The following is a 22396-nucleotide window of genomic DNA, read 5'->3' on the forward strand; positions in this document are numbered from 1 at the left end:
TTGAATTTTCACTGTAACGTTGGACGTTGCTTTTCTTTTTCTTTTTTATATAAATTATTTTTATTAACATATAATGTATAGTAGCCACAGGGGTACAGGTCTGTGAGTCATGAGGCTTCACATTTCACATCCCTCACCATAACATTTACCCTTCCCAATGTCCATAACCCAGCCACCCTATCCCTACCCCCCAACCCCTCTAACATCCCTCAGTTTGTTTCCTGAGATTAAGAGTCTCTTATGGTTTGTCTCCCTCCCGATCCCATCTTGTTCCATTTTTCCCCTCCCTACCCCCCACAATCCGCCCTGCCTCTCAAATTCCTGATACCAGAGAGATCATATGATATTTGTCTTTCTCTGATTGACTTATTTTGCTCAGCATAATACCCTGTGGTTCCATCCATGTCATTGCAAATGGCAAGATTTCATTTCTTTTGATGGCTGCTTGGTATTCCATTGTGTGTGAGTGTGTGTGTGTGAGTGTGTGTGTGTGTGTGTGTGTGTGTGTGTGTGTGTGTGTTTAACATGTCTTTATCCATTCATCTGTTGATGGACATCTAGGCTCTTTCCATAGTTTGGCTATTGGGGACATTTCTGCTATAAATATTCGGGTGTACATGCCCCTCTGGATCACTTTATTTGTGATCCAGAGGGGCATTTATTTGTGATACCCAGTAGGGTGATTGCTGGGTCTTAGAGAAGCTCTGTCACTAACTTTTTGAGGAAACTCTGTTTTCCAGAGTGGCTGCACCAGCATGCATTCCCACCAATGGTGTAGAGGACTCCCCTTTCTCTGCATCCTCTCAAACATCTGTCATTTCCTGACTTGTTAATTTTAGCCATTCTGACTGGTGTGAGGTGGTATTACATTGTGCTTTTGATTTGTATTTCCCTGATGTCAAGTGATATGGAGCCCTTTTTCATGTGTCTGTTGGCCATCTGCATATTTTCTTTGCAGATATGTCTGTTCATGTCCTCTGCGCATTTCTTGATTGGATTATTTGTTCTTTGGGTGTTGAGTTTGATAAGTTTTTTATAGATTTCATATACTAGTCCTTTATCTGATATGTCATTTGCGAATATCTTCTCCCATTCTGTCAGTTGTCTTTTGGTTTTGTTGACTGTTTCCTTTGCTGTACAAAAGCTTTTGATCTTGATGAAGTCCCAATAGTTCATTTTTACCTTTGCTTCCTTTGCCTTTGATGATGTTTCCAGGAAAAAGTTGTAGTGGCTGAGGTCGAATAGGTTGCTGCCTGTGTTCTCCTCAAGGATTTTGATGGATTCCTGTCTCACATTGAGGTCTTTCATTAATTTTGAGTCTATTTTTGTGTTTGGTGTAAGGAAATGATCCAATTTCATTCTTCTGCATGTAGCTATCCAATTTTCCCAACACCATTTGTTGAAGAGACTATCTTTTTTCTTATTGGACATTCCTTCCTCCTTTGTCGAAGATCACTTGACCATAGAGTTGAAGGTCTATTTCTGGGCCCTCTATTCTGTTCCATTGATCTGGGTGTCTGTTTTTGTGCCAGTACCATATTGTCTTGATGATGACAGCTTTGTAATAGAGCTTGAAGTCTGGAATTGTGATGCCACAAACTTTGGCTTTCTTTTTCAACATTCCTCTGGCTATTTGGGGTTTTTTATGCTTCCATGTAAAATTTAGGATTATTTGTTTCATTTCTTTGAAAAAAAATGATGGTATTTTGATAGGGATTGGATTAAATGTATAGATTGCTTTAGGTAGCATAGACATTTTCACAATATTTGTTCTTCCAATCTATGGGCTTGTAATATTTTTCCATTTCCTTGTGTCTTACTCAATTACTTTCATGAGTACTTTATAGTTTTCTGAGTACAGATTCTTTGCCTATTTGTATAGGTTTATTTCTAGTTATCTTATGGTTTGGGTGCAATTGTAAATGGGATCGACTCCTTAATTTCTCTCTCTTCTCTCTTGCTGTTCTTGTATAGAAATGCAACTGATTGCATTGATTTTATATCCTGACACTTTACTGAGTTCCTGCACGAGTTCTAGCAGTTTTGGAATAGAGTCTTTTGGGTTTTCCACATAAAGTATCCTATCATCTGCAAAGAGTGATAGTTTGACTTTGCTGATTCAGATGCCTTTAATTTATTTTTGTTGTCTGATTGCTGAGGCTAGGACTTCTCGTACTATGTTGAGTAGCAGCGGTGATAGTGGACATCCCTGCCGTGTTCCTGACTTTAGGAGAAAAGCTCTCAGTTTTTCCCCTTGAGAATAATATTCGCTGTGGGTTTTTCATAGATGGCATAGATGATATTGAGGTATGTACCCTCTATCCCTACACTTTGAGAGTTTAGATCGAGAAAGAATGCTGTACTTTGTCAAATGCTTTTTCAGCATCTATTGAGAGTATCCTATGGTTCTTATTCTTTCTCTTATTAATGTATTGTATCACATTGATTGATTTGTGGTTGTTGAACAAAGCTTGCAGCCCAGGAATAAATCCCACTTGGTTGTGGTGAATAATCCTTTTAATGTACTGTTGGATCCTATTGACTAATATTTTGGTAAGAATTTTTGCATTTGTGTTCATCAAGGATATTGGTCTGTCATTTTCCTTTTTGATGGGGTCTTTGTCTGGTTTTGAGATTAAGATAATGTTGGCATCATAAAATGAGTTTGGAAGTTTTTCTTCCATTTCTATTTCTTGGAATAGTTTCAGGGGAATGGGTATTGATTCTTCTTTAAATATATGGTAGAATTCCCCTGGGAAGCTGTCTGGCCCTGGGATCTTTTTGGTAGATTTTTGATGACTGCTTCAATCTCCTTACTCGTTATGGGTCTTCCTGGTTCAGTTGTGGTAGTTTATATGTCTCTAGGAATGCATCCATTTCTTCCAGATTGTCAAATTTGCTGGCATATAGTTGCTCATAATATGTTCCCCTTTTTTTTAAGATTTTATTTATTTATTTGACAAACAGAGATCACAGGTAGGCAGAGAGGCAGGCAGAGAGAGAGAGGGGGAAGCTGGCTCCCTGCTGAGCAGAGGCGGGGCTCAATCCCAGAATCCTGGGTACATGATCTGAGCAGAAGGCAGAGGCTTTAACCCACTGAGCCACCCAGGCGCCCCTCATAATACATTCTTATACTTGTTTTTATATCTTTGGTGTTGGTTGTGATCTCTCTTCTTTCATTCATGATTTTATTAATTGGGGTCCTTTCTCTTTTCTTTTTGATATGTCTGGCCAGGGGTTTATCAATCTTAATAATTCTTTCAAATAACTAGGTCCTAGTTTTGGTGATTTGTTCTACAGTTCTTTTGGTTTCTATTTCATTGATTTTTGCTCTGATATTTATGATTTCTCTCTTCCTGCTGGGTTTAGGTTTTCTTTGCCGTTCTTTCTTCAGTTCCTTTATGTGTGGGGTTATGTTGTGTACTTGAGGCCTTTCTTATTTCTTAGAAAGGCTTGTATCCGATATCTTTTTCTCTGAGGACTGCCGTTTCTGTGTCCCCAAAATTTTAAACAGTTGAGTTTTCATTTTCATTTGTTTCCATGAATTTTTAAAATTCTTCATTAATTTCCTGGTTGACACATTCATTCTTTAGTAGGATCCTCTTTAGCCTCCATGTATTTGGGTTCTTTCCAACTTTCCTCTTGTGATTGAGTTGTAGCTTCAGAGCATTGTGGTCTGAAAATATGCAGAGAATGGTCTCATTGTTTTGGTATCAAAAATCAGGTATCACAAATCAGGGAGACCTGATTTGTAACCCAGGTTGTGATCTATTCTGGAGAATGTTCCATGTGCACTAGCGAAGAATGTGTATTCTGTTGCTTTGAGATGGAATGTTCTGAATATATCTGTGATGTTCATTGGGTCCATCTGGTCCAGTGTGTCATTCAAAGCCTTTATTTCCTTGTTAATCTTTTGCTTAGTTGATCTGCCCATTTCACTGGCAGGGGGGGTGTTAAAGTCCCCCACTATTTTTGTATTATTGTCAATGTGTTTCTTTGATTTTGTTATTAATTGGTTTATATAGTTGGCTGCTCCCATGTTAGGGGCATATATATTTAAAATTGTTAGATCTTCTTGTTGGACAGACCCTTTGAGTACGATATAGTGTCCTTCCTCATCTCTTATTATAGTCTCTGGCTTAAAATCTAACTTATCTGATATGAGGATTGCCACCCTAGCTTTCTTTTGATGTCTATTCACCTGCTAAATTGTTTTCCACTCCCTCACTTTAAATCTGGATGTGTCTTTGGGTCTATAATGAGTTTCTTGTAGGCAGCATATTGATGGGTCTCGTTTTCATCCATTCTGATACCCTGTGTCTTTTGATTGGGGCATTTAGCCCATTTACATTCAGGTTTACTATTGAAAGACATGAATTTAATGCCACTGTACTGCCTGTAAGGTGACTGTTACTGTATATTGTCTCTATCCTTTCTGGTCTACTACTTTTAGGCTCTCTCTTTGCTTAGAGGACTACTTCCAGTATTTCCTGTAGGACTGGTTTGGTATTTGCAAATTCTTTAAGTTTTTGCTTGTTCTGGAAGCTTTATCTCTTTCCTTCTATTTTTAGTGACTGCCTAGCTGGATATAGTATTCTTGGTTGCATATTTTTCTCATTTAGTGCTCTGAATATATCATGCCAGCTCTTTCTGGCCTGCCAGGTCTCTGTGGATAAGTCTGCTGCCAATCTAATATTACTACCATTGTATGTTACACATCTCTTATCCCGAGCTGCTTTCAGAATTTTCTCTTTGTCACTAAGACTTGTAAGTTTTACTATGAGATGATGGGGTATGGACCTATTTTTATTGATTTTGAGGTGGGTTCTCTGTGCCTCCTGGGTTTTGATGCTTGTTCCCTTTGACATATTAGTGAAATTCTCTAATATAATTCACTCCAATATACCTTCTGCCCCCTCACTCTTCTTCTGGAATCCCAATTATTCTAATATTGTTTTGTCTTATGGTATGACTTATCTCTTGAATTCTCCCCTTATGGTCCAAAAGTTGTTTGCCTCTCTTTTGGTCAACCTCTTTATTCTCCATCATTTGGTCTTCTATATCACTAATTCTCTCTTCTGCCTCATTTATCCTAGCAGTAAGAGCCTCCATTTTTTATTGCACCTTATTAATAGCTTTTTAAATTTCAACTTGGTTAGATTTTAGTTCTTTTATTTCTCCAGAAAGAGATTTTACTTATCCAGAAAGGGATTCTGTAATATCTTCTATGCCTTTTTCAAGCCCAGCTAGAACCTTGATAATCATCATTCTGAACTCGAGTCCTGACATATTACCAATGTCCTTATTGATTAGGTCCCTAGCCTTTGGTACTGCCTCTTGTTTTTTTTTTTTTTTTTTTTTTTTTTTTTTGTAGTGAGTTTTCCCACTTTGTCATTTTATCCTGAAAAGAACATATGAATGAGAGAATAAAATACTAAAAGGGTGGCAAAGACACCAGAAAAATATACGCTAACCAAATCAGAAGAGATTTGAAGCCAGGGTGAGAAGAAATGGGGAGAAATAAATGAGTTACTCTATTGATTTTGGGTGTATTCTGGTCTCTTAGAGGAAACTAACTCCCCAAATTTTAAAGATAGAAGACATATATATATATATATATATATATATATATAAACAAATATATATATTTGTGTGTGTGTGTGTATATATATATATACATATATATGTATATATATATACATATATATGTATATATATATACATATACATATACATATATACATATATATAGATATGTATGTATCTATCTATATATCTATATATCTATCTATATATCTATAGATAGAAGACATATATGTATATATATAAAAACAAATATATATATTTGTGTGTGTGTGTGTATATATATATGTATATATATACATATACATATATATATGTATATATATACATATGTATATGTATATGTATATATGTATATGTATATATATATACATATACATATATATATACACACACACATATACATATATATACACACACACACACAAAAAGGGTAAACAGGATGAAGGGATGGAATATGATTATAAAGATGAAAATTTAAAAAGATTATAAAAAAGGAATTGATAAGATAAGTTGAATGGAAAAAAGGAAAAAAAAAAGAGGAGAGAATGTGATCAGGCTGGAGACTAGAACAAAGCAATGTGCTCGATTTAGGGTATATTTTGATCTATTAGAAAAGTGTTTATCCCAAAATTTTAAAGAAGAAAACCTTTATGTATACAAAAAATAAAAGATTAAATACAATAAAGGGATAAAATATGACTATAACAATGAAAATTTAAAAATATATTTTTTAAAAAAATGTATTGATAAGATAAAATAGTTAAAAATGTTAAAAGAGGAGAGGAAAAGTAAAAAAAAATAATAGAATAAGAAAAAAATAAAATAAAATAAAATAACTTTGCAAGACTAAGGATCATGGGGAAAAAGCCATGCATTTTATATTTTGCTTTCCAGTAGCTCTGGAGTTCGGCAGTTCTGGTTGATCAGTTAACTTGGTCTTGGCTGGGTGTTCTTGCTGATCTTCTGGGGGAGGGGCTTGTTGCAGTGATTCTCAAATGTCTTTGCTGGAGGTGGAATTTCACCTCCCTTGCCAAGGGTCAGGCTAAGTAATCTGCTCGGTTTTGCTCTCGGGACCTTCTGTTCCCTGAATGCTTTCTGTACAGCTTTGGAGGATGGGAATGAAGATGGCAGCCGCCCAATCTCTGGCCCCATATGAGCCAAAAACTTGGTGCCCCACTCCTTAGTTTGCCCTCAGAGAAAAGCAGTCCATCACTCCTGTCTCCCTGGTCTCTGGCCATGCTTCGTGCTCACCCTGCCTGTGACCGAGTGTTTCTATCTCTGGCAAACATCCCAGTTTGGAGTCTCCAAACCCAGCAGATTCCTACTACATGCTCCCACACTGTTTCTCCTGGAGAAGGAAGGAGGGGTCTCCCTGGATCTGCCACTTGTGGGGTCAGTGCTCAAAGAGCAGTGGTCCAACTCTGCCTTGGATCACAGTTTAAGGTAACCCCAAGCTGAGAGCTCACTCCTTGGCTCTGTCCTCTATACCTGGCTTCCCCCGCTCTGATACCTGGGAGCTCTGCCACGCTTAGTCTCCTTGGTCTTTCTGTGACCCCGTGGGTCTTACTTACTTACTTGTGCCATGAGAGCTTCACCTGCCCGCTTAGCCTTAGCCTCTGGAGCAATGTCCCTCAGTGGAGCAGACTTCTAAAAGTTCTGATTTTTTGCTCTGCTGATCCACCACTTGCCTGGGACCGGCCCCTCCCACTGTGGTCTATCTTCCTGTTGCTTTGGATTCACTTCTCCACATGTCCTATCTTCCAGAAAGTGGTAAATTTTCTCAGGATGTTGCTTTTCAAGACTACTGTAGAGTTGTAGAGATCAGAGTATGATGGGAATATGGCACATTAAAGTACTACACAGATTACTGTTCACACCAAGACTCTGCTGTTTTTCTTACTTATATTCTCCCTGGAATTCTACAAGTCTTTTGTTAATTTCCACAGATCTGAAAATGTTGATTCTTACAATTTTTGCCAATATTCTCATTGCTTTGATGGAAGAGAACTGTTTAGAGTCCCTAAATCCCCTTTTTTACTGACATCTCCAACACATTTTTAAAAATATAATAATTGATCAAGTAGACATCAGTATTGCTTTTGCTCGTGCTTTGTACTCTTTTTTTTCTCTTTGCTTCTTACCTTATCTTAGTTACTCACATTTTTGTAAGTAATTCTTTTTAACTCTTCTATAAACTTTTTTAGTAATCCATCACCTTTTAATTTGTAATGTTTGTCCTAGTCCTAAACAATATGCATCAATAGCATGGCACAGTCTGTTTTGGAATGATGTTTTTCCACAACACATCTGACATTTCACATTTACTATTCTTTCCTCTGCCTCATGCTGGATACTTTCTAAGTTCCAACTTCCAGTTTACATTCAAACATTCCCCTTCATGAATGCAGTTCCATTAAGACAGTATAATTTGTTCCCACCCATTTCATTTTTTTTCCTACTTCTGTCATACCTTTTAGTCAAATTACCTTAAAAACCCCAGGTGGTGGGTAATAGGGAGGGCAGGTACTGCATGGAACACTGGGTGTGATGCCAAAACAATGAACACTGTTATGCTGTAAATAAACAAATAATAAAAAAAAAAACCCTTACAATGCTATTAATTTTGCTTTAAATATTCAGTTGTCTGTTTAAATTGAAATTTTTGAAACATAGTTTTTAAAATGTTTACCTCTTCACTGACCACTTTGGAATCTCCTCATCCCTTCCAGGTGAGCCAAATTTCCTCCAGGTATTACTTTAATACACTGACTCTCCTTTTTTTATTTATAACTTTTTAATTTCCTTATTTATTTTTATTTGCTATCTTTAATATGTCATGAATTATTTATGAATGTTCAAATCATCATATTTCATTCTTTAATAATATTTATTGAAAATTAGATATGTGTCTACGGCCATACCACCCTGAACGCGCCCGATCTCGTCTGATCTCGGAAGCTAAGCAGGGTCGGGCCTGGTTAGTACTTGGATGGGAAAATCAGATATGTATTGTATATTGGAGGCATGACAGTGAATGAATTTTGGCTGCTGCCCTTAAGGAGAACCAAGTAAAGTGGAAGATATTGGGCATTTAATCCAAAATATACCATGAAATGGTAACTACTGAATGATAGGTTAGCAATGGGTTCTTCGACATCACAAAGGAAAGATATATTATTTGGATGAAAAATTCAGAGACAACTTCATAGAAGATAGGAAATGACTTAATTCTGGGCAGGTAGAGAGAAAATATTTATTCTGAGGAAATTTAAAGTGGACAGTGTGCACATGAGGAGTCAGATTATCCAGTTCAGTTTGGCTAAATATTTGGTGTGAATGGTGAAGTGCCCAAAGATTAGGTTAGACACATGGGACAGGAGCCAGGTGAAGATGAATTTTGTCTGAAGGCTGTGGGGAGCTCTCAAGTGTTTTACTTAGGAAAGGATAAAATTCACATTTTAGAGGGGCGCCTGAGTGGCTCAGTTCGTTAAGCCTCTGCCTTTGGCTCCGGTCATGATCCCAGGGTCCTGGGATCGAGCTCTGCATCGGGCTCTCTGCTCAGCGGGAAGCCTGCTTCTTTCTCCCTCTCTCTCTGCCTGCCTCTCTGCCTACTTGTGATCTATCTCTCTCTCAAATAAATAAATAAAACCTTTAAAAAAAGTCACATTTTAGAGATAACACACTAAATGGTGTAAATGGAATTTGCATGGAACAGAAGCAGGAAGACAGGTAATGAGACCACTTAGGGGAAGCTGCAATAATCCCAGAAAATACAAGGGCATGAATTAACTCTGGTAACTGTGATGGAGAGAAGGGGTGGGAGTGGGGAGATTTTTTAAAGAGACAGAATCACAAGAATTTAGAAAGTTTTTAGTGAGGAGAAATGGAAAAAGAAAAATCATTATTAGTCCATACAATTTCATACTGAGTTACTGAGAAGGTGGTAGCTTTGGTTATTCAATCTGATAAGAAACACAAGAGAAAGTAAAGAATGAGTTCAGGCTTACAGCTGGGTAAATTGGTCTTTATGATTCAAACATTTCAGAATAACATTTCATTCTGAAAAGCTTAACTGAGAGGAAAAATTGTGCACAATAGCAGACCACAGAATTTTTATTTCAACCTGCAGAGTTATGTGTGCTCAATTCTGGGTTGAGTAGCCCCATACATCACAGGAAAACTTAGCAAAAAAAACTTATACTCTGCACTGTATCCTCCTTGAGTTACAATCCACAGTTTCTCTCCATTGAAAAACTTCAGTATTTCCATGTTGTGCATTTCCAAAGTTAGGACCCAATATTTGAGAGTTTTGCATTCTCCCCTGTGCTGAGGTAGTTTTATTATTATTATTTTTTTAATTAGCTTTCTCCAAAAAACAAGTAAACAAATAAATGAAGTTATCACTAGATGGTGTTTGGTAACCTTAGAACAATTTATGTTGAGTGATACAATTAAATCCACAGCACACATGAATAAGGAAAAAGTTTGATGAGAGTTAAATTTTAGCAAGTGCTTAACTTTTATCCTTTTATAGAAATGGAGAAACAGGAATATAGATTGAGACTTTGTGTCCTTTCCTCTGGGAAAACTTCCCCAAAAGGGAAAATTAGTTTCACCTTAGGCTTCTGTCAGAACTGTCCCTACTCTGTGGATCTGTTGCTCTTTCTTGCTCTCTGCACTAAAAATTTCTTGAGGACAAGGGACCTGATTTATTTCAGCACATTGCTTGATACATAATAGGGATGGATGCAATTTTTTTTCTTCCATTCAGTCACACTGAATTGGTTTTAAACCTAGAGTAAACACAACTACCATGTTGATACAGACCAAAACAAAACAAAACAACTACAAGATGTGGAAATTGCAGGCTTACGTGAGGGGCATATGAGATAGGCAGAGATGCAGATCCAAAAATGTCAAGACAGGCTTCAGCAAGACAAGATAGCCAATTAAATAAGCATTACTTAGCAGTACCTGGGCAACTTAAAGCAATAAATAACCGAGATGTGGCTACATTCAGGACAGAATTTAGCAACCTGAGGCATGGCCAAAAAAAAAAGATCAAATTCTTAAGCATCTCAGAATGAGAATCAAGCAAAGCTTAGAGGCTATGCATGGAAATGAGATCGTACTTGAGATTGTCTAATGATTCCTACTGCTTTGAGAGAGGGCTGCAAGATATTGTGGCTTTTCCATATAATCGGCCCAAATAAAACCCAGAACTGTTGTTCAATAACAACAAGAACAATTATATACAAAAGTAATATTTATTCAATCAATTAAAACTGAAAGATTTATAAAAAGAAATTGGCTAGATCATTGCAGTGTTGGCTTTTTTCTACCCTCCCTCAAGTCTTAACTGGCTTGGATTATATTCCCTCCTAACTATCCGTATGTCCATGTTAATAAATATGGATATTCCACACATGTACCTTTTGTTATTTATATTTTTATCTAAGTAAGACCTCAGCTCCTATATTTTTGCATGACATGGTTTTCTCAGTCCACAACAAATTATAGAGAATTCTTCAGAGTTAACATCGTGATATTATTATTATAATGATGATTCATAATTTATAAAACAATCCCTCTCCAATTAGATTGTTTGTCTCTAATCAACAAGTATTACTCATATAGAGATATCCTTATACATAGATGTTTAATTTCTCTTGTTTTCCACGACACTGGCATATGCTTGGCTTTCCTTCTACCTAACTGGTTACTCCTTCTCTTTCTGGTCCCTCTGTCTTTTTATTTTGAAGCACTACAGGTTTCAGTCCTCAGTTCTTTTCTTTTCTTCTACATGTATTTCTTTGATAACTTCAAACTGTTTCATCATTCTAAATGGCACTTTTGTGCTGGTTGTCTCCCAAATTTATAAAGTCAACCATATTTGTCTTTTGAACTACAGACAGCCTATGAAAATGACCTCTATATCTCTAAGATTGCCAATAGAAATACCATATTTAACTCGTCAGAATTCAATTCCTGGTCTTCCCCATCCTAGTTCCTATACCTGTAACTTTCCACATCTCATTTAATTACAATTCCAAACTCTTAGTAACCGTGGGAGAGGGACAGAATCTCAAGCAGACTCCACGCTGATTGTAGAGCCCAGTGCAGGCTCCTACTTACAACACCAGAGATCATGACCTGAGCCAAAATCAAGAGTTGGTTGCTTATGGACTGAGAACTCAGGCGCTCCCATGATTGTACCATTTCTTAATATTTCACCTCCCCTCCTCCATGCTGTCATCATCAATCATCATATTACCATGGTGGCAGTCTATCAGTTCTCCCTGTTTTCATTTTTGTTCCTCTGTTTTCTGTTCTCAGTAATGAAGTGGACATGATCCTTTTGAGCCATAAATCAATTATGATGCTCCACTGCTCAAAATTTTCCAGTCTCCCTTTGTCTCATCCAGGAGTCCTCCATGATCTTGCTTCCAATTACAGTGCCCCTCCATCCATGGAGGATATACTCCAAGACCCCCAATGGATGCCTGAAATCTTGGATAAAACCCAATCCTTCATATATTGTTTTATATTTTATACATACATACCTATAGTAAAGTTTAAAGATTTTTTTTTTTTTAATTTATTTACTTGACAGAGAGAGAGATCACAAGTAGGCAGAGAGGCAGGCAGAGAGAGAGGAGGAAGCAGGCTCCCTGCAGAGCAGAGAGCCCGATGCGGGGCTCGATCCCAGGACCCTGAGATCATGACCCGAGCCGAAGGCAGCGGCTTAATCCACTGAGCCACCCAGGCGCCCCAGTAAAGTTTAATTTATAGGTTAAGCACAAGAGATTAACAGCAATGATAAAAAATTATAACAAATACACTGTAAACAAAGTTATGTGAATGTGGATATGGCCCTTTCTTACTATATCTTGCTGTACTCTACTCACTCTTCTTCTTATGATGATGTGGGACAATAAAATGACTGCATGATAAGATGGAGTGAGGCGAATGCTGTATGTGGGCAGTGCGACACATGGTTAAGCTACTATTGACCTGCTAGTGATATGTCAGAAGGAGGATCATCTGCTCTGGCCTCTGGACCACAGCTGACTGTGGGTAACTGAAACCAGGGAAGGCAAAACCACAGACAAGGTGGGGGAACTGCTGAATTTCTCTGATATCTTCTCCGACTGACCTTCTCCATCCATGCAATTCTGGTCACACTTGCTTCCTCACTGTTTCTGGAATCCACTGGTCATGTCCCTAACTTGATCCTTTTGCTCTTTCTGGTCTCCCTGCCTCCAATGCTCTTCCTTATAATATGCACTTAGCTAACTCCCTCACCTCCTTCAAGAATTTACTAAAATGCCATTCTTTGAATATGCCTTATCTGACTCTTTTATTATATTTTATGGTTGCTTTAACAAATCAATGCAAAATTAGTGCCTTAAAACACACGAATTTATTTTTCAACACTTATAGTTTAACATAGTTAAACTATGTTTAACATAGTTCTCACTGGACTAACGTCAAGGTGTGGGCAGGGCTTCATTCTTCTGGGGAAGAATCCATTCCCTTGCTTTTTCCCAGCTTCTAGAGACCTCTTTTAGGTCTTGCATGAAGATTTTTACATTTTAGAACCAGAATGAGGTGCTGAATCCTTCTCACACTTCCGTTTCTCTCTCTCTCTCACCCAGCTGGGATCAGTTCTTCCCTTGTAAGGACCCATGTGATCAGAATTGTCCCATCTAGAGAAACCAAGGTAATTTCCTTGTCTTAAGGACCTTAACCTCCATCACGTGTATGAAGCCCTTTTGCCATATAAAGTAACATATTCACAGGCTTCCAGAGTAAAGATGTAGATATCTTTGAGGGACCTTTGTTCTGCCCACCATACTTCCATATTTAATATTGCAGTCTCTCTACACATTCCCAATCACCTTTGATAACTCCTCTCCTTTACTTTCTTTCTTTTTAAAAGAGAGTGTGGGTCCTGCCATCTTCTAACATGTTGTGTATCAGTCGTGTTTCCTGGTTACTGTATATTTCTTCCCACTGGGATGATGTAAGCTCTCCCAGGGTGGCAATCTCTGCATTAGTGATGTGTTTAAATACTGAGTACCAGAACTGAAACACAGTGAGGGCTCCAAAAATATTTGTTGGATATGTACTTCTGAAAGTGATTACTAGATCAAATGATAATCTTACATTTTATTGTCAGTTGAATTTTCTAAATGATTGAAGCCATTCACATTTCTGTCATCTTCTTTCCCTTTCCCTTTGATATGCAATTACTGCTTTTTTATTTGAACAAAGCGTAAAAATGAACAGTAATGACAGGGTTTTAATGGAGATAAATCACAACATATGCAAATATGTGGACAATGGTTTGGGCCAGTATTTTCCTGGAATTGTACTAATGTTAGTACACTCAGATTTTTTTTTTTTCTTTAAAACCAGCTGCCTGGGCTATCTCTTTCTCAGCTGGATCCTAATTGGCAGATAAAAGAACACAGATTAACTCTGATAGAGAAGAGGTACTCCTATGCCTCATATATCTCCAACTTTAATCAATGGATTAGTTTTTGAGGCTTTCTAACAATTAATAATGAAATTCTCACTGACTTGCCTCCTGCAGTGACAAAATGTTTGGTACACTCCAATGTGGCCCTCTAAAGTAGCTGATTTGAATGGAATTATGACAACTTCAGACTTCAGAGATATTTTATAGTTTTTTCTTTAATCTTGTACATTAATACCCCTAACCTGGGATTCAGGGAATATAATAAACACATACTGCCTCTTGTTCCCTTTCCTTCCCCCTCCTCCCTCATTAGTTTCCTTCCTTAAAAATGCACATCGATAATTTAAATGCTAAAAACTGAAATTCAACAGGAGACTTTTCCATGTTTGCAAACTCTGATGTTTCTAGTTAAAAAAAGCACATACCTCATTTCGTTACTCACCTAATTTCTTAACATTTTAATCAATTAATGTTAGATTTGTGGTTGAACAAAGTACTTAATCATTGCTATTTTTAACATAACTTTATATATTACTTGTTGCCTAATTAAAACTAATGTCTACATTTCTTTGCACAAGACTGATATGTTAATTGTCAAAAGACTATTATGATTTGATGTTTTTCTTCTTTATATCAATTACTTATTAATAGTTCAGTTGAATTTCATTTCATCTGCTTATAGTTTAAAATATAAAAGTTTCAGCAAAAAACGTAACACATTCTGGAATGAAGGATGCATAATAAATTATAATAACATGTATTTCCTAGGATCTTCACATTGCATCACTTATATTTTATGTGTTGGGAAAATAATAGTAGTGGAATTACTATAAGATATTTCTGACTTTATTCCTGGATTCCACTGGAATATTGTAAATATACGTTTCCTACTCATAAAAAATACATAAAACATGTAGTTTAAAATATTATAATTTTAAGTCAGTGACCTATCTTTTTAACATAGCTTGAAGTCCTCACTAAAAGCAACTTTTGAAATTAATTGCTCTGCCACCATCTTCTTAACCTTTTAAAGTTATTCTTCCCCAAGGGATAGAATATTATCTTAGTAAGGAACTTTGCATTAGAGTGAAAGCTATAAATTTTTAGGTCCTGATCTTAATGTGGTCCAGGGTGAATAAATAGTTTTCTAGGGGGAACTCATGTGAGTCGCATGAGCTTCCTAAGTGCCATAGGTTACCACTTAACACTTAGAAAGAGATAATTTATTAAAGTAATGCCAGAGAAGTAGTCATTTTGCTTTCCTTGGGTGGTTATATTTTCTTTCTTCATTCTCCTCCCCTTTCCTGTTCTCTAAGGAGCAGTTAATTAACCCTATTTTATCATGTGATCACATACACGAGCATTCTCTCTTCTTGCTTTAGGACAAAATAACATCTGTCCTTTCACACAAAAATGTCTCTTACTTTGCAAAATCTCATGACTTCTAAAAGTATGTTCCTACCACTCTGTTTTGATAAGACTCTGACACTTTTCTCGGTGGAATTTCTAAAATGTCTGCTACAAAGGTTTCAGTATACATGACTAGAATCGACTTTTTCTCCTAAATATTTTCACGTATATCGATGTAAGATACAATGAAACTTCTTTTAACTAATACAATGGCTAGCTTAATTTACAGCATCATATTTTGCTTTTGCTAAATCAGTCTCGTATCTATATCCAGAGTATTTCTACTATATGTGCTCTACTCCCAATTCTTTTGTTTGATGTTATTGCTGCCCACACTCAGAGATAGTACATTTCTATTCTCATTATCTGTTTTGCCTGATTATCTGTATGAAAGAGATTTCTCTCCATATCTTAAGATTTTTGCCTCTACTGGTACCGTGACTGCTCACCCATTTCATTCCTTCCTTCACTCATTCATCCATTTATTCACTGACTCATTCACTGTTTCTTGCCTTTAAAAAAATCCTAATATACAACATGTGCTCTTCCAGGGTCTTAAAACTCACTCATTAAGCAAATGAAGACAAAACAGCAGGCGGTTCTCTTGGGAACCACCTCTGTTGCAGATATGTATGCCAAACCAACCTGAACATTTGCAGGTGGGTATATGGTGGACAAAATAATCCTGACAGTGGATAGCTGTTGTTTCACAAATGTTTATCATCATAATCATATGAGCTAAACACCATTGTAATAGTTTCCCATCAGTGATAAAATAAAAGCTTATCATTCCAAGATTCAACTAGGCCTGCTGAGAGATTTACAAAATCCATTAATGAAATGATTATCTACATTATTTAAACACTCAAGCTAAGCATTATTAACACCTTATATAATTCAGATACATAGTTGTAACATTTTAATATAAATTTTATTATGTTATCCAATAATATAAATACTGCTAAATTATAATTCACTGATTTTATTGCACATGTATTTTCAAATTAGACATAACTTTGGATATATTTAGGCTTAGTTGTTTAATTATAAACACTTTATGAATGTGGAACGAGGTTATAAACACTAATTATAAACACTTTATGAATGTGGAATGAGATTCAAGTCTCAAAATCTAAAGCCATAAAATTACTCACTTTTTTTTATATGAATTGCTTAACAATATATATAAAGCATAGAGTGTGTTATGTTTTTAACACATGCTTTAGATTGGCAGCTTCACTATTTCTTTTACATACTTCCTTTGCTCTTCTATATGTATATGCATATATATGTATGTATATAAGCTTATTCCTTAAATAAGATTAACTTTTTTTGAATAAGATTAACTTTTTAATAAGAACCTTTGATCCAAAATAAAGTAACATCAAAATAACCTCACTGAGTCCATAGAAGAACATGAAAATATATCCTGAAAATAAAAGCCAATTGTCACTATTGCTATGTCTTTCTGAAATTAGTTGTTAGAAGCATAACACATTTCCCCCAAAAGGGTTTTAAATTAGTTTTAAAGATTTATAACTTATATATAGTACAGCAATAGCTAATAAAACTGTCTCACATTTTATTTAATAACAAGAGAGTTTGAGAAAGTGTTTTTAAAAACATTTGTTGAATGAATTTTTTGCTTTACATTGCTATGATTTAGTTATGGATTAAAGCAAAGTTGAAGAATGTGAAACAAACTATTCTATTGATATTTTGCAGGTTGTCTGCTTCATAAATGATAAACCCTTTCTCTAGGTGCTAAAAAGATAGGTTAAGAAACATAAAAAGATGACCAAATACATTTCCATCCATGTATACAACTATCTCCACACAACCCATTCTGCATTCTTCATTCAGTAGTTAATTTACTAATGAAGTGTGAATCTTTGAAAGCTATGTTTTTCATGTTTTGCTAATGGATTTCTTACGCCTCTTTATAAAGCTCAAAAAAAAAAGTTTTAGAAAGATATAATTTGCTGAATCTTGCTAAGTGATTGCCATCAGAATTTGTCCCTGTTTATGTCTTACGCATTTTCAAGAAGACATAGGATTATTTTTGGTATACTACAAATTATATTTCAGTTGCCTCCCTTTTACCATAAAAGAGTCCTTTTGTCACAGTTTATTATATTTTTCTATATTTTACCTTCTTAAAAAATGACTTCTAAGAGTTCAGAGACTTTAATATAATCCTTGAAAAATTTCTCTTTCTTATGGCAAGAAACCCAAAAGCTATATGAACAAGGTTATATTTTTCAATGTTTCCAAGTGTCAGAAATGAGCAAAAGGTGAGTAGTTGAGGTTATGTAAACAAAAAGGTTTCACATCAAGAGTAACTGTTTAGATCTCTTGGGAGAAACAGTTCTTCAAATGTATGTTAAGACTTAAGAAAATATTGTGGTGTTGTTTCTCGTTAAAAATATAGCATAAACAATGAATCTTGGAACACACACAAAAATAAAATAAAATTAAATTAAAAAATATAGCAGTGGCTCTTATGGAAATATTTAATTAAGATCACACAAGTTGTAATACATTATGAAGTATGAATTAAATGCTGTTTAAAAGCATTTCTTAGGGTGCCTGGATGGCTCAGTTGATTAAGCATTCAACTCTTGATTTCAGCTCAGGTCATCTCAGGGTCATGAGACTGAGCTCTGTGTTGGACTCCGCACTAGGTGCAGAGATTCTCTCTTCCTCTCTCTCTGCCCCTCACTCTCTCTGTCTTTCTCCTTAAGATAAATTTAAAAAGTAATAATAAATGAAATAAATAAATAAATGCATTTCCTGATGTTTATTTATTTTTTTAAGATTTTTATTTATTTATTTGAGGAGAGAGATCACAAGTAGGCAGAGAGGCAGGCAGAGAGAGAGGGGAAGCAGGCTCCCTGCTGAGCAGAGAGCCTATGTGGAGCTCAATCCCAGGACCTTGAGATCATGACCTGAGCCAAAGGCAGAGGCTTTAACCCACTGAGCCACCCATACGCCCCATTTCCTGATGTTTAAATAACAAAAACATTTTATAATTATCTAAATTGTATTTATCTTTCTTACTAAATACTTCTTTTCGCTGAAATAATTCTATAATATCTATTAAAATGATATTCCGTTACTTTTATTTTAATGAGTGAGAATTTGTTACTGTATTTTAATTAATTATAAACATAGGCCTAGGTACTGATTAAAATAAACCATTATGATACAAATTTTGAATTAGAGTTTCATAATTAAAAGAGAAAGGGTGCCTGGCTGACCTCAGTCAGTAGAACATGTGACTCCTGATCTCAGGGTCATGACTTCAAGCCCCATAGAATAGAGATTGCTGAAAATAAATAAGTTAATAAACAAATAAATGGATAAACTTAAAAAAATAATATTCCATCTTAATCTATTTTAATGTTCTTAATGTTCTAAATGTGAACAATTAGTATGGAAAATATTCTTTTAATTTTTTTTTCAAATTATAAAATTAATATCTCGGTAACAAATAAGTTCCTCTCTTGTGGAAATTTTTAACAATTTGAATTTTCTCCTACCATATATATTTTTATTTTTTAAATTTTAAATTTGAAATAAAATTCCAAACAATTAATTAAAAAAAATCATTATTCCTGAAAGTATTGAAGGGAAAGTGGTTAACTGGTAATTTCTTTTCCCAATTCTATTTTCTGTAATTAGTGATGTAGTGATTTAGTAGAATAACATTAAGTGTTATTATTTTTCTTTTAATTAGTATTATTTATTAATTTCCCTTAAGTCAATAATTGCATTTTTTAGGTTATGATAAAAATATCTATATCAGTACCAAGTAGAGAAAAACTGTAGAAAAATAAATGACTATTTATGTGGTAATCTGTAGGACTCTGTGGAGATAAAAGCGATGATCAAAGTAAGTTAAAAATTATATATAGGTAATTTTAAGGTAACATGATGTTGGGTTGGAATATAATTGCAGGCTAACTTATTTAATTTTTATTTTCCAGCTGCACTCCAATTCTGACAAAGGTGATGGGTCTGTCAAGTACATCCTTACTGGAGAAGGGGCTGGGACTATATTTATCATTGATGATACCACTGGTGACATCCACTCAACAAAGAGCCTAGACAGAGAGCAGAAGACACACTATGTGCTTCATGCCCAAGCTATTGACAGACGAACAAACAAGCCTCTTGAACCTGAATCCGAGTTCATAATCAAAGTACAAGATATCAATGACAACGCTCCAAAGTTCACAGATGGACCGTACATCGTTACTGTGCCTGAAATGTCGGATATGGGTAAGAAAAATCATTGTTTACTTTGTCAGTTAATATATTTTTGAGAATCAAACAAAAAAATCATCATTTGAAGACCAGTTTTTTGTTTTCTGTTTGTATGTGCAGAAATCTGAAGAAATTTCAAAATATTTTGATATTTACGTGCGGCTTAAAATGTTAAAGAATATTGGGTCTAGATATAGATATTGGGTCTAGATTATAATATTTATCAATGTTAATTTCTGAACTTACAAGTATAGATACTGGTTTGGTATCAAGGAAAGGAAAAAAAAATTGTTAATGGGAAAACACCAGCAACTCTTGCTTGACACAGGTTTTGACCATAAAATTTCTTCATGTATCATGCTACGAAGATACCAACACATTCAAGGTGACAATTTGCAGGAATAAAAATAGACAATAAAATGTCTGAAATCTTTTGCTACATGTCTTTTAAGCTTTCAGTTTATGACCAAACTATAACATAAAAAATGCAAGTAATAGCTACCATATTCAATAAAACTTTTTAGATACTCATAAGCTTTTATATACCTTACTTATTTTATTTTATTTTATTTTATTTTTTGAAAGATTTTATTTATTTATTTGACAGAAAGAGATCACAAGTAGGCAGCGAGGGAGGCAGAGAGAGAGGAAGGGAAGCAGGCTCCCTGCTCATGCGGAGCTTGATCCCAGGATCCTGGGATCATGACCTGAGCAGAAGGCAGAGGCTTTAGCCCACTGAGCCACTGAGGCGCCCCTACCTTATTTATTTTAAAACATAAAATAATCCTTAAAGTATTTTGGATACCATTTTTAAAGATGTATAAGCTACCATACTGTACCGAGGTGATTTTCCCAAATTCATATATTTGGAAAATGGCTAAGAAGAAATTGACACCAGGTTCTCCTGAAGGTAGAGCTTACCCTGCAATTGATGGGTTATAATCTAGGTCTCTAGCCACTCTGATGATCTGGGACTTTCTCTTCACTTACAGATCTCTGCCGTGTAGCTATTTTTTATTTTGTTTTTATCTCATATGACAAATTTTCTAAATCATTAAATTGAAGTTCAACTATGATAATTTTTGACTATCACTGTAAGAATCTAAGCTGGGATGTAGAACATAATTTCTGAGTAAATATTTTATATATTTGAGCTTATATGTGAGCGCTGTTACATATGTAAGTCTATATGACTGTTAGTTTGAGCTAAGGTTATTATAGTCATTAATCAAGTTGTTATGCATTTGAATATATATAAGCTTTTTAAATTTTGATTTTTAAAATGTTTTTGAGATATAACTGACATACAGCTGTGTATACATTTAAGATATGCAGCAAAATACCTTTACTTACATACCTTGAAATGGTCACCGCAACGAGTTTAGTTAACATTCTTCATCCTGTATACATATAGGCTGGTGATGGAAGGTTGTAGTTTCTTCCCTTCCCTGCTCCAGGCCATTTTAGTTCTCATGAGCTAGGCAGATGACTCCTGAAGCTGTTGGGGAAGGAGGTTAGAAAGACAAGACGAGTTCTTCATCAGAGTCTCAGAATAGAAAGCGATTCTACCAGAGTAGAACAGAGGAATCAGCTCCAGAGAACTTGCAGAGAGGCCCAGAAGTCACTCGGGATTATTGTTCTCTAAGGAAAGTTGAAGGGAAACTGAGGGGCTCAACACCATGAAGCCTGGCAGGTGAGAGTTTATGTGGAAACTCTAGAACAGACTTCCTTCTCTCACCTTGTCTAGGAACTGACACCCCATTTGCTAACCTCCTTTTGTCTCACAAGAGAAGAGCTCTGTGACTCCACCATTTGTGAGAATGCCATTGGTAAGGATACTTCTAGAGGCTACATAAGAGTGCCAAGGGGCACAAGCAAAGCCGCCATAACCAGGGGGGCAAAGCAACAAAGAAAAACTCAGGCAGAACAGTTATCACCAAGCAAGTGTACGGAGCAGAGGATAACAAGAGCACTGGTGTTGTTGGGGAACTACACAGAGATTTCTGTAACTAAGAGTCGTGTTTCTGCAACTCATAAACAACAAAGTATCAGTATAAGATTAGGGTATGAATGATCATTGATATGATCCAAATTATTGTCCTGAAACTTGATAATGTATCAGACTGGAAGAAGTAACTAAAAATCAGAGAGCAAAAGATCTCCCAAATTTGGGAATTGTGCTACAAGATGAGACTTATAAGATTCATTAGACCTTTCATGTGAATGACATATGTTCCCAGGCAGCAAAAAAAGAGTAAATGAAGGAATGGACAATATTTTTTTTCCTTGAGGTGAAGAACATACTGAATTAATGAGTTTAATAGAGTTTTTGAGGAGGGGTTAGAATAAGAATTAAACCTAGGTAAATTCTGGCCAATTACCTAAAACCCAAATAAAAGAAAATTTTACACTTTTAGATATTTTAAAATTACCTACAAATTTATATATCTATATATATCATATTTGTCACTTGAAATGCTAGAATCTGATTGACAGTTGAATGTACAAGGAAAAAACAAACAAACAAACTCAAGCCCCAAATTCCTTGTTCATCAAAATAAGATTCATTTCTCAAGGTAAAAGAAATGTTTGGGGAAGGATCCAGAAAGAAGATCATCACCTTATGTTATCTAAAAATATATTCAA

At 35.5% G+C, this 22396-nt stretch overlaps 1 protein-coding gene across 6 annotated transcripts in view; it reads left to right on the forward strand.

Annotated features, from left to right (window-relative positions):
- The window catches only part of CDH18 (cadherin 18), a 718124-nt gene that overhangs the window by 452160 nt on the left and 243568 nt on the right, over positions 1-22396 (forward strand). For all 6 annotated transcript variants that reach the window (XM_046001013.1, XM_046001018.1, XM_046001019.1 and 3 more), the window contains exon 3: positions 19471-19765. In XM_046001013.1, the coding sequence (XP_045856969.1) occupies positions 19471-19765 (295 nt within the window). The remainder of the gene's footprint in view (positions 1-19470; positions 19766-22396) is intronic.

The sequence above is a fragment of the Meles meles genome, chromosome 3 (genome assembly GCF_922984935.1).
Source record: "Meles meles chromosome 3, mMelMel3.1 paternal haplotype, whole genome shotgun sequence".
NCBI classification, from domain to species: Eukaryota; Metazoa; Chordata; class Mammalia; order Carnivora; family Mustelidae; genus Meles; species Meles meles.